The 16,949-nt window shown below is 37.3% G+C and overlaps 1 protein-coding gene across 5 annotated transcripts in view; it reads right to left on the reverse strand.

Moving 5' to 3' along the window:
- MYO16 (myosin XVI) overlaps window positions 1-16,949 on the reverse strand; it is a 375,232-nt gene that overhangs the window by 267,107 nt on the left and 91,176 nt on the right. For all 5 annotated transcript variants that reach the window (XM_064646535.1, XM_064646539.1, XM_064646537.1 and 2 more), the window contains one exon: window positions 13,203-13,466. In XM_064646535.1, the coding sequence (XP_064502605.1) occupies window positions 13,203-13,466 (264 nt within the window). The remainder of the gene's footprint in view (window positions 1-13,202; window positions 13,467-16,949) is intronic.

Consider the following 16,949-nt stretch of genomic DNA (forward strand, 5'->3'; position numbering starts at 1 on the left):
GAAAACAAAAAGCAATTGAAAAATCAGCAATAAACACATCATCACCCCAAGAACAACAGATCACATGTATAAAGCCATCATGGAAGGAAAGAGTTATCAAACTTGAAACCTCTGACTAACACTTTCTTAAACCACTTCAGAATAAGAAAAGGAAAACATCTCCATGCACCTGCTTTGAGGTAAGGCTGCCAGACTTGGGCAGTTGAAGATTGCAGCAATGTAGACTTGACTTGTTTCAATGTTCAATATTTGAAATGAAAAAAACATACAGGGACACAGAAGACTGAAATGATGGATTTATAATGGTTCATTTAAAAGAGACAAACTTGAAGCACAAACAGTTCTGCATTCAGTATAACCAAGCTTACAGATGGTTAAATCTACACACCAATCTTACGTAAAGTGAACTTACATGGGATTAGTAGTGAAGCCTTTGAGGACCTGGGGAACCTAGAAGGTGATATATGAGAAACAGACCCTTTGCCTCCTATTTTAATAATCAACATCTCTTCTTTGATCCCGGTGAGCCACTAGAAGGGCCAGATATTACTCCAAAGCCAGGGCAACCAGCACAAAACCAGCACAAAGCATATTTTACTTTACTTATGTTTTACTTATGGTTTTACAGGTATGGATTGCCACAGTGTGAACTGCAGTTTTGGCCAGCATGGAGAAGGCAAAATTACACTCACACAGTACCTGGTATATAGCTTTTTTTATAGTTTACAGAAAGCAAAAGCCTGACATACAAGTTCATGGTTTAATTTCATTTTGAAGTAGAATTATCAGTTCCTCTCAACAGGAACCTCTCTGCTTTGCTTAGTCTGCTCTTGCACAAAAATAAGAGCTGCATCAGTTCAATGCCCTAGTTGTCTCATTCCTCTGCAAAATTCAGCATCATATTGGACTACAGACCTCCAGAGGTCCTCTCTAGCCTGACCAATCTTACAACTCTATGAATTCAACAGTATTGATGTCAACAACGGTTAGGAGCAACCAACATCACATCACCTGACAGAAGTTCTCAATTCTGACCAATACCAATGAATCCATGTCCATATGGAGCCACAGCACAGGTCTGGGCTGCAGTGATGAGCTACCACTACAGAGCCTCAAACTTCCCAAGTGATATAAAATTCCACACATTCTCATTTGCTCAAATGACACACCTGACATGAATCCGGTACATAAAGCTGATAAATCAAGGAGAAGCCAGGGAAAACCCCACGCTCCAAGTGCCTAAGTTACCAACAGAGATAGGGACTAAACCAGGAGAGCCTGCATGTATAGAACCAAAACCACATATACAGAGTGGGATAAAAAAGGAATTCCCATGTGAAAATCAGTAGAAGTACATATATTTGGACTTTACATCTGCCTTTTTCTGTCCAACTTGTATAGTTCTAAATATTTGATCCATAGGATTTTTAGGGAGGGGCTTAAAGGCAAAAGAAGACCAACGTTCATCCTGTATAGGAACTGATAAACCAGACGAGTTCAGATGGTTATTATTAAAAGGATTGGTAGTTGGTACCCTATTACAGGATGTCCCTTAGCAGACTAAGAAACAAAGCAGCAGTTCAAATTTCACACAGATACTTCCAGCTGTAAGAACACTTCAAGTAATATTTTCTATACTGTCAATGGGTAAATGTGGAAGTCTAGAAAAAACTGCCACTGTATGTCAGCAATAGTTGTGATAGCTAAAATCTGGAGCACAGACCCTAGCTCAAGGATTTAGTGCTGTAGCTGTCATGCTTGCCTTTTGAGTCTAAATGTAATCAAAACCCTAAACACTGGATGGTGTGAGAAATTACCTCCCATAACCATCTCATTGCCCTGTAAAATGACAGTGTGTGTTCAAGGTCACATATACACTGCATTGTACCAGAGAGTAATCAGAAAGAAACAGTAAGAAAGCATTATGTGGCTCCAGGCTGACTGTCTGAATTCTACCTTGAACCTTTTGCATATCCTTAAAATCCTTGTTTAAAGCTGGACATTCAGAAATATTGTGAATTTCACTTTAACTACTCACATTCCCACCTTCATTCTTAGATGCAATTCACACAGAAACACAAGCTAAATTATCCATTCCCTTAGATTTATTGATTGTATTTTTGCAACCTTCAGTTCCTCCACTGTAATAGCCTATTACTATGATGGCTGCAATTAACAATAATCAAGAAGAATCAGCTGCCTTTACATTAGACCATACAACTAATTTCTTTATATTATAGCTATAGAGTTTGTTCACTGTCAGCACGAATTGCAAAAGGTTTTAACAGCTAAAAACCTTGCAGATCGAGTTAAGATGATACCTCGTGTACTGAAAAAAATAATTGTCCAAAGTATGTCACAGAGAATAGAAAGATGACTGAAACAATAAGCAGTATATATACTTTGTGGATAGAATTTGTATCGAGGAAGAAAAACTAGGCAGTATATAAATAAACCTGTTTCTTTCTCGCATGTAATTGTGTTTTTACTGGGAAAGGTACTATGATTCAGACAGAAGGAAATAATCATAGAATATGGTGAGTTGGAAGGGACCTATCAGGATCATCAAGTCCAACTCCTGGCCCTGCACGGGACACTCCAAGAATCACACCATGTGCCTGAGAGCATTGCCCAAATGCTTTTTGAACTCAGACAGGCTTGGTGCTGAACAAATGTTCTTCTCAATCTGTCAGTTAATATGACAGTCATAAAAATAAAGTCTGTATGTTGCAAGATCCCAAAATAAGGTCTTTTCCCAGTCTTATGCTTAAGTATTCCATTTTGTTTTATTTTATTTCTCCGGTGTAGCAATTTAAGAGTATACCCTGATGGAAAAAGGCTTCTAAGGTTGAATTGAAAAAATGAAAACATTTTTAAGGAATTATTAAAAGTGCAGTTTATTTTTTGTAAAGAACTGTATTATTGCTTTAAAGGTTTGCTTGTAAAAAAAAGTGGAAAAGCCACAAAAGGTTATTCACTATTGATTACTGTAGTTTCCCAGCTTAATTTCCATCATAGAGTAATCTGTGATTTAAATGAAAACATTTTAAAGTAAGTGATATTGAAAGATGGATACAAAAAGCTGCCCCTTTGTACTGAAATATTATTGGAAATCCATCTGAAGCACAATAATTATGCTGGAGAAGAAATCAACAGCCAATCACATAGAAAATTTTCTATTCTTGCTCTCTTTTTATTTCACAAGTATAGACTAGGGTCTTCTGCCATCATAGCAAATTTCTTTTTAATCAGCGTGACTTATAACAATATCCAGGGAATGTCAGCCGTACCTGCTACTCAGTGGATGCCATTTTTCACGGAGCAAATAGGTGTCTGATTGCTACCAATTTATAGCCTTGCATCCCACTGTGGATCCCCTTTGAAATGAATAGGAAGAATGCCAGGTGTCAATTTGTTGGTTGCTAATGGCTTAATGACCCTTTATTGGCATGACAGCGAATTTGTGACTGATTAGTCCTTGTGTCTCTTGATGCTTTTGGGTGCCAGAAAAACATTTTACTATTAAGTGTAAAGGAAGGTCTTGTGGAGAAAAACACCAACATGGAAATATAAATGAGCTTGATAGGTTTAAAATAATAATAATAAACAAAGAACAGATATATGTCTATAAAGATTATCTGTTCAGACCAGATCACGCTGTTAAAAAGCTGGATTCTTGTTTAGGGGCAATGGTCTTCTGAATATTTTTCTTGACATTTTAGTTTGTGAAAGCATTTTGAATAATATTCTGATCATGCAAAGTCACGAATAATTTACTTGCTGACTTGTCCCACTGCCAAAAAGCTTTATATCATAGTTTACCAAACTAAATAGTTGAGAATGTTGAAAATATGTTAAAAAGTAAATAATTTTTTTAAATATGTGTGTTTTTACAAAGGTTCCCTCATAAATGCTATACTTTACACTTCTAATTGAATCAACATTTAAAACTACGATTTCTAGTTAACCAGCGTGGTTTTGTTTGGATATACAGGGTTAAAGTTCAAGAATGGAAAGCAAGCAATTCAGTGCCTACATTTTAGAAATCTGTGATTCAGACAAAAATCTAGGAGTTGAATTTCCACGAACTCTCTATATCAGTAAGAAAAAGGCATGTTTTTCAGAGAGCAACAAATCCTTCAGGGTGAACTTTGAGACACCCAAAACCACCAAATAGGAATCACTAAGTTCAAACACATATCTCAAGTATTTATTCAGAGCTTAAGCATGTGAAACAGGACTGCAAATAGTCTAGAATATATTCCTGTTTCAAAACACAGCAGCAGGGATGCTGATAGCACTGAGGTTTTTGTACAACAGTTTACTATTCAGTCAACTTTCTGCAGTTACTATACTGCAAACAAGACCATCTAGATTCCGTTTGCTTCTCTGGCCCCTTCCCCAGGAGAAAGCCATGTCAGGCTGGACACTGCTTGGGATACTTGAGGTGTGAGGACAGCAGAGGAGAGAAGAGGCAGTGGGAGAGAGAAATGCACAGAATGGCTCTCAAAGCAACCCACAGGCACAACCTATGGGCTAGCAAAAATGGGGGGCTGACAGCTCCAATCTCAGCTTCGTGGAGAAAAGGAAGAAGGTATAACTGCACTTGAACATAAGCCAGATAAACTGCATTTGATGTGAATCCACCTAGTCAGAGAGACCCAAAATAGAGGGAGGCTTTGTCTTTAGTTCCCTGCTTGGTACAGCAGAGGATAACTGTTCAAACCAAGGTAGTTCTGGGCATGTGGAGAGACAAAAACAGCAGCTGAAACAAACCAGGGAGATTTCCGGGCTAAGAGAAAAGTGGCCATGGAGCAGAGGCACCCCTGTGGTTAGACAGTCCACAGGCAGAACAAAAGAGCTAGATAAAACCTACAGCCTGGAGCTTATCCTTCACTTTTTTTACATGTCATACCTTTTTCTGTGAGTTTTACTTTTTCCAATTAAATAAGTGTTGTATATTAGGAATCACACATATTTTTATCAACAAGAAATAGTTTAATATCCAGTTCCCATATCAGCTTTACCAAATTACAAAAAATGTAAACACATGGACCAAAAGCACATATGGAATCCTGAAGGAATTCAAATGTATTCAAATTTTATCTCCCTGTGATTTTATGATTGCTTTTGAAATGGGCTGCTTTAATTACTTAACATCTGTTACCCAATAACTAAAGGCAGTGTGTTTCCCTGTGCCATAACAAAGAAGATGCCTTAAGTTGCTGAATTGAGCACACATGAAGCCAAACAAAGTTAACAACCACGCTGAACCTATAGGAAGATTTGCCCTCGTTTAAAATGTGTCTCTACCTTCTGGGCCTTTGAAACACTTCTTTATCAATGGGTAGATTGAGATGGTTATCTGATGCTTCATTTTCCTGTACACAGGGCTGATTAAATCACTAAGCAACATGTTGGACAGTCAGCTGTGTTAGTGTCTTCCAAAGTTACAGACATGAGTTCCCAGTCCACAATGCATGAATTTGTCTTGTGAATGCATTAATTTACAGTGTATACTTTTCTTTTTTTCCAAAAGCCCCAATTCAGCAAAATTTTTGTGTACTTCATGAATTTCATATGCTCTGAACTGTCTCCTGACTTCACTAGTTAGTGTCTAGTGTTCATCTCTCTAAGGATTGGACAATAAATATTAAATGGTATAAATTATCATACATGTGTATTGTGATTTCCTGTACAATAATTCATAGTAAATCAATATTTGCCAACAGTCACTTTTAGATTACTGTCTAATGTACAGTTTTCTCCTCTGATTCAAAGGAACCTAGCTGTAAAATCCAAAATAGCTCTGTATGGGGAAGCCTCCCTATTATTACATGCATAATGAATCTCATATACTTTCCCAGTAGAAAAAAAAAAGATTTTAATGACATTTAGAGTGAGAGTAAATAGTAATCTGAAATTAAAATATATTAAATAATTATAGCACAATCCTGAAACAAAGCACTATAAAATCTGAGAAATCTACTTTTTGGTTTAAATTTTAAAAGGACTGAGCATGCTAAAGTAAGGAAATACAGAGAATGTAATCCCTCAAATACATTGTAGCTGCCCAGTAGCTCTGTGTCCAATGTTCTTGACCATACTGTGTTTTAAATTCCTCAAACTGAGATTAAATTAAATTGATTTTTTTGTCCCTCCTCAAGATGTCACTATGCAGCACCTTACTTATCAGTGTAATTTGTCTCATTTCCTATTAATATTAGTTTAATTTTTTTAATTTGGGAGCTTTCTTTTGTCACGAAGGTTACATAAGCATACTAAACACACTACAACTGTGTGTGTGTGTGTATAAATATCACATGCATTTAATATTTCTCATTTATTATTATTTATTATTTATTATTATTATTCATAATAATTATGAATTATAATTTTAGCCCTGCCTCTTCAGAAGGCTGTAGCTGTGACAGACAGTACACAAAAGAAATGCTAATTAAAGTACCTCTGGGAGGAGAATGGAATGAAAGAAGGTGATATTAAATATTAATCATAGGAAACTAGGCAGTAAGATTTTTAAAGGTGGAAGCGAACAGTGGAGTGGGTTATTGTAATTTGAGAAGGCACAGAGGATTAATCCGAACTTTCATACAGAGATCCTACTCTTTTCCAGTGTCACCTTCTTTTAAATCAAGATGTGCTTTTTTTGCCTTATTTAAGGAAACTCCAGCTATACGACAAAGGCTCAGCTTGAGAGATTTAATGCTACACCTGTTTTTCATCTCCTTCCTAAATATTAAGCATAAAAACATTGTTTATAACTTTGTCTTTCTACAAATCTCTTCTATGACTGAAATTCTGTCTTTAGTAAACATATTCGTTTATCTTTCTGTCTCATCTAGTAGCAAGGATGCCTCTGAACTACTGATACACAAAAAAGCAATCCTCATGCAAGGCTTTGAGGAATTTTTATAACAAGGCATTGTCATGCTTAGAGCCTTGCTTTCTAACAACTAGTCCCTGCACATGCAATAGGCAAAAATCAGGAAAGCTGCCTACAATCAGTTTGAGAAGAAGTATCATCAAACGTTTAAAAAGGTAGACTGAAAGTCAGAATTCCAACAGGAGACAGGCTACCTGAATATATTCCCATTCTTCTTAATTATAAAAGTGTTTGCAATGAATAGTCTATGTTACACATTGCCTGTGATCTTCATTCTTCAGCCCCTTTCTCCAGTTTCCTGCTGCCTGACAACAGGTGCACATAATGGAACCCTACGTTCACAAACCTGTCACTACTGCCCATGTCCTGGTTCTTCCACCTTTTAAAAAGACTGCTGGCAACAGTTAAACTTCACTAAGTTTGCCCCAACATGTTTACCAGACACAGTTAGTACAACTCAGTGTTCTCCAGAACATTTTGTGTGTAACCAACCAAGATGTTTGTACTGAAAAAAGGACAGTAAAGCATAAGCAAGCCTAATGTAATAAGATGCAAAAATAAGAAGTCAGTTGGTAGATTTGGAAACAGTCAAGAAATAATAAAAAGTCTGCTTTACTTCAGCTCAGTTTCAGCCTCAGTTTTCTATTTCACACTATTTTTATCCTTTTTTCTATGAATAGGAATGATCACTATAACATCTTTGACACATTCTCCTATTGAAAGCTGATGGTCAGCTCATCTGCCACCTTAGATTAAAGATAAATCCTTCTTCTGAATAGATTTTGGTTTCTCTTCCCCTGAGCCCTTTTTATAGCCCAAAGTTGTTAAGATGCAAATTACAGTTCAGCACCAGCCCCACCTTTATGCTCACTTACACACTCTTAATTAATTAAACTGAAATTTATCATAACACTGTACATTATACAGTGCTCATTAAAATAACTAATAACACTTAAACCTTCCATTATATTGATTATTCCAACCCTCTCAAATATCATGATAATACCAATCTCACAATAATATCACATCCATCTAATAGCTAGAGATACTGACATCATGGGAAGGGAAGCAAGACAGGATCCCTGTTTTTTTCCCTGCAGCTGCTCTGCAGCCAATATGCTGGGGCTAGGACCCAGTCCTGGGAGGCTTCCCCCGGGAGTGAATATTGCAGCAGAAGTAGGATATTGGTACGTTCTGCTTTATAAATCACCTTCTCCCGGCACCCCCTGGTGAGAGAAGAGAGATTAAGGCTGTCCCCAGCCACCCCATCTCAGCATCCTACTGAGAATGGGAAAAGTCACACCGGCAGCCCTGCAGGGTTAGGAAGAAGCTCTGGCAGAGTTGAGGAGGGTTGAGTAAAACAGGGAGTCAGGGTCAACTTCAGGAAAGGACCAAGAATCCTTATTACAGACATTATGCTAACACACTGGCATTGCTGCTATTTAGAATCACAATGCTGCCACAGAATCAGCATATTGCCCATCAGAGGGATGAAATGGGCTTTAAATAGGTTTAGGGAATCTGCATTTCCCTTTTGTAATGCTGATTTTCACAGGAGTAACTCTTTTGTGGCAAGACCGAGTTTGATGGCTCTCTGGACTTTCTACCCTGAACTACCATGACCTGCCAACAGAACAGACCTTGTAGTATATATCATGTTTACATTACAACTTCAGAATTTTTATAACAAAATACACTACATATAAATAATTTCTGACCGTCCTATATTTTCAATAATGCTGCAGGATGACCGAAAGGGTGGGCTACCGAATATACCAAAAGATGTCAGAAATTAAAGCCAGTGCTTTAGCTTCCCCTGTGTTGGATTTCAGGTACAGGACTGTCACATTCACTTTTAGCTACTATTTTCGTTATAGCAAGCTTATCAGTTTATGCTCAAAAAATCACCTCTTTCAAAGCAGCTATTGTTTCCCATTGTTGTGAGTGCCAAGAACTCCATCACTGCTTCAGGAAGGATGCATATCCCTTATCCTCAAGAGGCCAAAATACCAAGATCCATTCGACTGCCTTGTATTTGAAGCAGAAACTCGGCCTGAGATTCACTCAGTTTATTTCCTGAATGCTCAGTTCATTTCCTAATTGCTTGTAAATGAGTCTCAGCTGATGTGCAGGCTCAGCATATACCAGAGAATGCATATCAGAGAAGATCTGAGTCCACTAATGCAACGTGGAGGTGCAAGCATGTCTATGTCACAGTGGGGAAGAATGGGATGCAGAAGATGGTTTGGCTACATCTCCCACTTTGCAGTACAATTATGTGACTAGTATCAGCAGGACAAATGTCTTGCTGTCTGTTATTATTAGGGATTTAGCATCTCACAAGAAGAAAGCCATATAGGATTTAAGGGAAAATGAACTACAACTATTCCCTTGCTAGCAGTGGAGATGTACAAAATTAGTGTCAGAAAACAGATTCACTTATTCATCAGTTTCTGCTTCTATATATGTCATCACTGAGAATGACAGCTGCAATGTTCACTATTAGTAGTGTGGGTGAATGTAGCCCACCAACTGCACCAAAAACATTGATTTAAATGAGAGAAATTGCAGGAAGCTGCAAGGAGAAAGAGAAGGAGGATTCCCCTTCCATCTCCCTGGGTCAGAAAAAATACTAAATAATAGTTAGGAATAATAAGTAAAAAATAAATTAATAATTTAAAATGTCTACAAAAAGAGCAAAGACACAATATTTCACTAGCTTTTAACTTTTTGAGAAATATAATGAACATATATTTAATTTCTGAATTTGAGGCAAAGCAGATCACTGAGAAAAATTTCTAAAAGCCCATTCTAAAATTAATTTTAATGCAAACTCCTGATTGCACCTATTAGCAGGCAGTATCAGCAATGCGTTTTGTGCACAGTAGCAGCTGCTATAGTAATTGTCCGGAAGGTATATTACATTTTTCATTAATGACAAAGACAATGAATTTGTAAGAGTGAAATTCTGAACAGACTCAGGTGCAAAACGTCTCTGCACTAGACACATTATAAATTCATCTGTATTCATGTTATCTAATTTATCTCACCTACCAAACCAGACTACTACTCACCATTTCAAAATGTGCTGTCCAGTCTACATAGTTTATGATACAGAAGAAATGAACCCCTGACTTCACTTGGGAAGATACTTCTATCCTGTTCTAATGTTGTGTCCTATTTCCACTTTCTATACTACGTTTTTTTGCATTTCCTTCACAGAGCTGTAAAACATCCCTCTTAACTGTCTTTTACACCTATAAAATGAGTGTTCTTTCTTGCTGAAAGTTGCATGCAAATCTGTTTGGACGTGAACATTGTTGTATCTCTCTCATAGTTCTTCATCTCCGTTTTGATCACTCTCTACAAATCCTCCTGGGTTTGTTGGTCTTCCGTGATCTTCATGCAAAGTATCCACATTTTCTAATCAGTTTGTGTTAGTGACATAGATTTTTTGTAATCAGACCCCCAAACAAGTAAAACTTCTCCAGGATTCATTAAAAAACAGGATTCTGCTTAACAGTCTCAGAGGAGCGAAACAGTCAGACTTGGGAAGTGTTTCAGTTTAAAGATGGAGAAAGCACATAGTTGTGGGTAAAGTGTGTGAAAGCCCAAGATTTGTAAACATTTCCTAAGTATATCTAAAAATTGAAGACAATAGTCCCAGCTTCAATTCTCTGTTGAAAAACCTACTCCTTCATAATTCTGTTGTTCTATACACTCTTGCAAGGGTAAAACTAGAAGAAAACTGTATTTTAGCCCTGAGATATCAGTTTTATTTTACAAAAACCCCACACCCTAAAAGCTGTGAAGCCTAGGGACTTATACACACTTTGAACCCAAGGGCCACAAAAACATTCACAGTTCCATCACAAAATTGACTCCATCTATGTGTATCCAGTTATTTAATTTAAAGTATCCAGATTGCACAGTCCTCTTCTTGGACACCACAGTCTGTCTGTACATCCCGAATGGCAGGATCAGGCTTATTCACAAACAGATAAGTTATGGTATACCTTGAGTGGAATTCTCTCTTCAAAACCATTGCACTTCAAACTCACAAAATTAACTGCTCACAAGGAAAGGTGCTGCCTGATAGAATTTAATTGACTAAAGCTATTTGAGTACTGAATATGCTGCACCACACCTTTACACTTGCTATTAGATATCACACTATTAACCAAATGTCCAGTTTAAAAATCATACTATTTCTAAAATTAAAGACATTGGAACTGCATTAAAATACCCCATTGAGTAAACAAAACTGAATTTTTGAAAATTTGCTAATTTCTCATCTTGATTTCTTTTCACATTTATTCCAAAATACAAAACATTCAGATCAGCCCAGATCCCATTTTTCACAGGATAACAACTTATCTTCATATAGTAAAAGAGATTTTATTCTAAGTTATTACATTGTTATTACTAAATCATCTTAAGTACCTCTCTGCTACTTAATTGCACTGAATTACCTTTTAAAAAATGTTTATTCAATGCCCAGCTTTTCCAAAGAGAAGCATTTTAAAAATACTTATTACTGAATTTGCTTCTCTGTATTCAAACTGAGCATATTTCGCAATGCTGTTGATTCCTGAGCACACTGCGAAATATTACTAAATAGACAAGGAAAACAGGGGGTGACAAAAACTCAACTTCCCCAGCTATACCTGTTTCAGTGGGATTACTTTAGGCTATGTCTAAAAAAAAACTCATTACTGTTATTAAGCATTAGGTGTACTTCTAGACCACATCTTCCAGTCCAGTTTTCCCTGAAAGGAATCTACTTTACATGCTCCATAAAACAAGACCAAACACAGTAATTGTATGTGATGTTCTCTACAAAACCATAGGTCTAATTTGAACAGAAATTCTAACGTACATATATTCACTAAAGAGTCATGGTTGGATGTTCCATTCAACAACATTGGTAGGAAAGCAATTTTCATGTCTATGAGTTTCAACTTTTGTTTTTAATTTTTGTTTTTATTGGTTTACATGATAATAGTTCTTAATATAGCATTTTTCACCTCAAAGCAAACAGGTTCTGGGAACATTTGTCTAAAAACACAGCAGACAGGTACTTGCAGGTCCCCAAACTGCTTAAAGACAACAATCACAATTTTCATAGTCCTTGGAAAGTACCACAAATTCATGACAGCATTGTTACTGCTATTGGGTTATCTGCAGGCTATTTGCTTCTGGCGACCTATTTTAGTTTCAAGTGCAGGACACTACTCCTGTTTTTCCCTCACCTTACTGTCCTCTGCCTGAGGTATCTTCCCTTTATGCTCATGCTTCAGTCTCAGCAGTTGCTGAACTTCATATTCTGATTCAGGAGGTCTCAAGGCTAAGTATATGCAACATAAAAGACTGTTGATGCCCCACCACCACTGCAATAAGCAAACTACATTTCTTCAGTGTATATGTCAAAAATAGCCTCAAGTATCTGACTTTTACAGAATGCTAGAAGTCATATCTGGTATTCTGTTTGGTTTTTAGAGAACATTAGGAGCTACAGAAACATGGAGGAAGAATATTTTCACTTATCATCCCTGTACACACTAAGAGAGTGAAATGAAAGGTTGTGAATTTTATTTGTAACTTAGTTATAAATGATGCCCTGGGCACTCACTTGAAAAGAAGAGCTTTTTGACTGATTTCCTGTTAAGATCTAAACATGTAGGGCTACACCCCAGTGACAGTCAGAACAAATGCACAAATAAATGAAGATTCAGGAGTGAACTCAATATGAGTCAGCAGTGCCCTGGGAGCCAGGAGGGCCAACCGTATCCTGGGGGGCATCAGGCACAGCATTACCAGCTGGCCAAGGGAGGAGATGGTCCCATTCTTCTCTGCACTGGTGCGACCTCACCTGAAATATTGTGTGCAGTTTTGGGCATCTCAATACAAGAAAGACATTAAGCTATTAGAGAGAACCTAATTTTCAAAGTAACTTGTGTTAAATTCTATAGCCATAGGTAGGTATATAAGAGGCCACACATAATCACAGAATCATAGTCCTTACTTGGTTTTAAATATATTAGTTTATACATATATTAACCTCAAAATAAATTAATTAGGTTTCTGAAGGTTTATTCTCTGCACCTTATTCATTTCAATAACAAGCTACAATGTCGTATGCAACACATGCCTGCGTATTCTATTGAGGCAATCACTTTATGATTACTATCATGTAAAATTGTATTTTACCTAAAGACAGGTGAGCAGAACAAGGGAGCTTTTCCTCTGAAACTTTTTCTGTACAAAAGAAGAAAAACACTTCAACATTACTACGTACCTTCTTTATCATCGTGACGTATGATCGCATCCTGTATCATATCAGCAAGATTAAAACGAACTCGATGATTCTTTCCATGTTTCAGTTTTTTCACATAGCCCTCCCGTTTCTGGAAAGCTTTTTCTCGTTCATAATATGCCTTTATTTGGTCACAGCGCATCCGCTTCACCAGCCGCTGCCGCTGGCCAAGAGGGAGGGATTCCAGCAAGCACTGCTCAATTTCCATCTCATGGGTCCGAAAAACATTACATAGCTGGAAACAGCCTGTAAGAAATTGAAGGCAGACAAATCTAGATCATGCTTTCAAATGTGCCATGAAACCTCCACCAACTATTTTGTTGTTCTAACCATGTATAAGTCTACCATGTGAGCTCCACTTACTCAACCAATGCTGACTACAGAGAGCATATGTCATTGTCATTTACTTTTTGAAAACAACACATAATTAATCCCATTACATCACTGATGCATTTTTTTAAAAGCTACCTCAGTTTATGTGAACTGGTATGATGGAAGTCTTCCATCATCCCCATATCACCATTGGCCAAACAGAGCTCAAATCAGTTCAGCAGTTTAGTTACCCAGGTAGCCTCATCTCCTCGGACGGTAAGACTTACTGAGAGATAGACAACAGGTTAACAAAGGCATATAGTGCCTTCGGAAAGCTTCATAAAAGAGTTTGGCGAAATAAACACTTGAAGAAAAGTACAAAGATCAGCGTTTACAGAGCCATAGTGCTGTCTACTCTCTTATATAGATCCGAATCATGGGTCATCTACCACCACCACCTGCGACACCTAGAACGCTTCCATCAACGCTGCCTCTGTACAATCCTAAAAATCCACTGATCAGATTATGTGACCAATACATCTGTTCTAGAACAAGCAGCAATCACAAGTATTGAGGCCATGTTGATGAGAACACAGCTGCGATGGGCAGGACACGTCTCAAGGATGAAGGACCACCGCCTCCCTAAGATCCTGTTTTATGGTGAACTTGCCACCTGCTGTTGCACAAGAGGAGCCCCGAAGAGAAGACTCCCTGAAACAACATCTCAGCCTTGGCCATACTGATCAACCTAACTGGTCTACTCTGGCCTCCAATTGGGAGGCCTGGAGACAGACCATCTATAACACTGCTGATGCCTTTGAGAATGCACGCAGAATCACTCTTGAGGAGAAAAGACAACACAGAAAGAATTGTGCCTTGCAGAATATACCACCTAAGGAGTCTTTCTGCTGTGCCTTTTGCAACTGGACATGCCTATCTTGTATTGGTCTTTTTAGCCACCAGCGCGCTTGTAACAAACATGGGTAGAGCCCTTCCCAAATCTTCGTTCGCAAAGCCTAGCCATGATGACCTCAGTTTATGTGAACAAATGTGAATAGAAAGTGGTCTAAAAATTCAAATGTGAGATGGGCAAAATATCTAAATATTTCAACGCAATTCAAGTAGCTCACATTTGCTTACAAACAAGAAACTATTATGAAGAGAAATGCCAGACTGATGCCCATGGTCCTTTTTTATTAATCTTCATCTTGCTTTCAGTTGGTAAATCCCTGTATTTGCTGAGAAGAAAAACCATCATATCATAATTACAAAGAGTTCATTAGCATGCATTGGGTACTCAGGTGACTATCAAAAATATCAAAGTCATTTCAGATTCCTAACTATGTGTATATCTTTTTTTTTTTAATTTTTTAAAATTTTCACTGTATAGAGTTTTCAAAATTGATTCTTCTATTGAAACTGCCAGATACAGAAATCTTCGTGTGGAAACTGATCACGAATGTGTCTTTGAATCAGTTATTCCTAACATTTATAGCTTTACCTTTAAGTCAGATTCCTCATTTGCTGTTACCATTAAATTGCAATAACAGGTTACCATGACATTGCAATAAAACTGATGTTCTTTTCCAATATGTTCTCTTTTCCACTGAGACTGAAGACTTTAGGAGACTACATGCTGCTAGTTGCTTTTCAGGGGACTGTTATGTTACAAAAGGAGTCTAGCGGACTGTCAGATAATTTTATTGCCGAAGTCCTTGAATATGAACCCACATCTATCAACGACATGCCCACCAACCTACCCTAAGACCTTTTGATGTGGTGGCTACGGACGACCCAATCACTTCTGATTCTCATGTTCTACTTTATATGTATAAATTTCCTTCATATGTGGGCTAGGTGCTCAAATTTGTAATCTCTAAGGATTGACTGCAGCCCATATGAGGGAGGTTTTCTCTTAAGTTTGAAGGAAGGCCTCTTCGAAGGGGATGCAGACTCAATTCACCTTGGGCAGTCAAGAAATACCACAATTAAGCATTACTGTGCAACCTGTTGTGCTATATATGCAGTTACATTATCAAACATTATTTTCTCCTTGTTGTTTGACATGTGTTTAATCTACCGAGTACCATTCAAACCCTGCTCTGAAGGCATAATTAATAATTTCCCAACAGGCTTTTTTAAAGCTCACATCATCACAGCACATAAAAGCTTCACAAATATTTCTTTATTTTCATTTAAAAAGATGGACAAAGGAACATTCTTATCTGCGTTCTCTTTCTCTATAGAAGAACTGAAAGACAATTATTTTCTTTTTAAAGCACTAATTTTGGGCAACTAGTTCAAGAATTATGTGTTCATTTCTTGACATGTTTTGTTTTGCTTTAAAGGCATAGTATTCTATAAACTATTATGAATCACAAAACCATAATAAAATATTATCAAAGTGATAGTCCTAGGTCTGCATGCCAATCACTCTATGAACTATCTATAACATAATTATTTCCTATATTATTTGTTATATTATTTTATATTATAAATTTCATGTAACACAAATAATATATAATAGATATTATATATTCTATTATGTATTATATGTATTCAGTATGAATTAGAACTCAAGGTCTCAAACCAGACTTCCCAAAATTGAGGAGCACACATTTATCCAGAGTGCCCAGAGGGTCTTGCTGGAAACTCCATGACAGACGCAGACATAGAATATAATTCTATGGGTCAGGTTCAAACAGTTTCTTTTAACACAGGCTAACCTCTCCCTATAATTTCTGTTCCTTTCTTAGCATGCCCTTCTACTTAGAAGAAAATGAGTTGTCAACCCAAAAAATGGAAACAAGTATTGGCTTGCATTAAGCCAAAACACAAACCCTTTCTTCCTGCATGTCAAAAGCCATCAACTCCTGTAAAAAATAAAATTTTCCGTCTGACCTTAAATGATATGTTTTACTTCATAGCAAAAATTATATGGTTTATTTCTTGTATTTCCTCATTGGAAGAGACAAAGAAATGAAAGGGTAGCTCCATAAAGCTGCAGAAGATGTAACTTTATTCCCTGTTTCAATCTCAGTGTTAAGAGCATTTAATCACATAAAAGATCTGTACTCAGACCATCCTCAGCATGAGGTAGTTTGCAACTGCATCTTCTTTCTCTCATGACAGGACTGGGGAATAAGCGAACTGCAAATCTTCCCTATTAAAAATGTTCTGCTATGTATAAAATATTTCATTAGCCATGCCCACAGAGTTTAGCAATATCCTTGCTCTTCCTCAGCTTAGCTCACATGTAGCCTCTCTCTTAGGAGGAACTGGCAGTGTTCACTGCCGCATCACAGCTGAGACTGATGCAAGCTGTAGGACACCTCTGTCATCACAGTGCTCTTCTCATCCAGGGTGAGAAATCAAACAAATTAGCTTAATGTCTTGGTCAAACACAGCAAAGATGAG

Source organism: Pseudopipra pipra, chromosome 2, assembly GCF_036250125.1.
Source record: "Pseudopipra pipra isolate bDixPip1 chromosome 2, bDixPip1.hap1, whole genome shotgun sequence".
Taxonomy (NCBI): domain Eukaryota; kingdom Metazoa; phylum Chordata; class Aves; order Passeriformes; family Pipridae; genus Pseudopipra; species Pseudopipra pipra.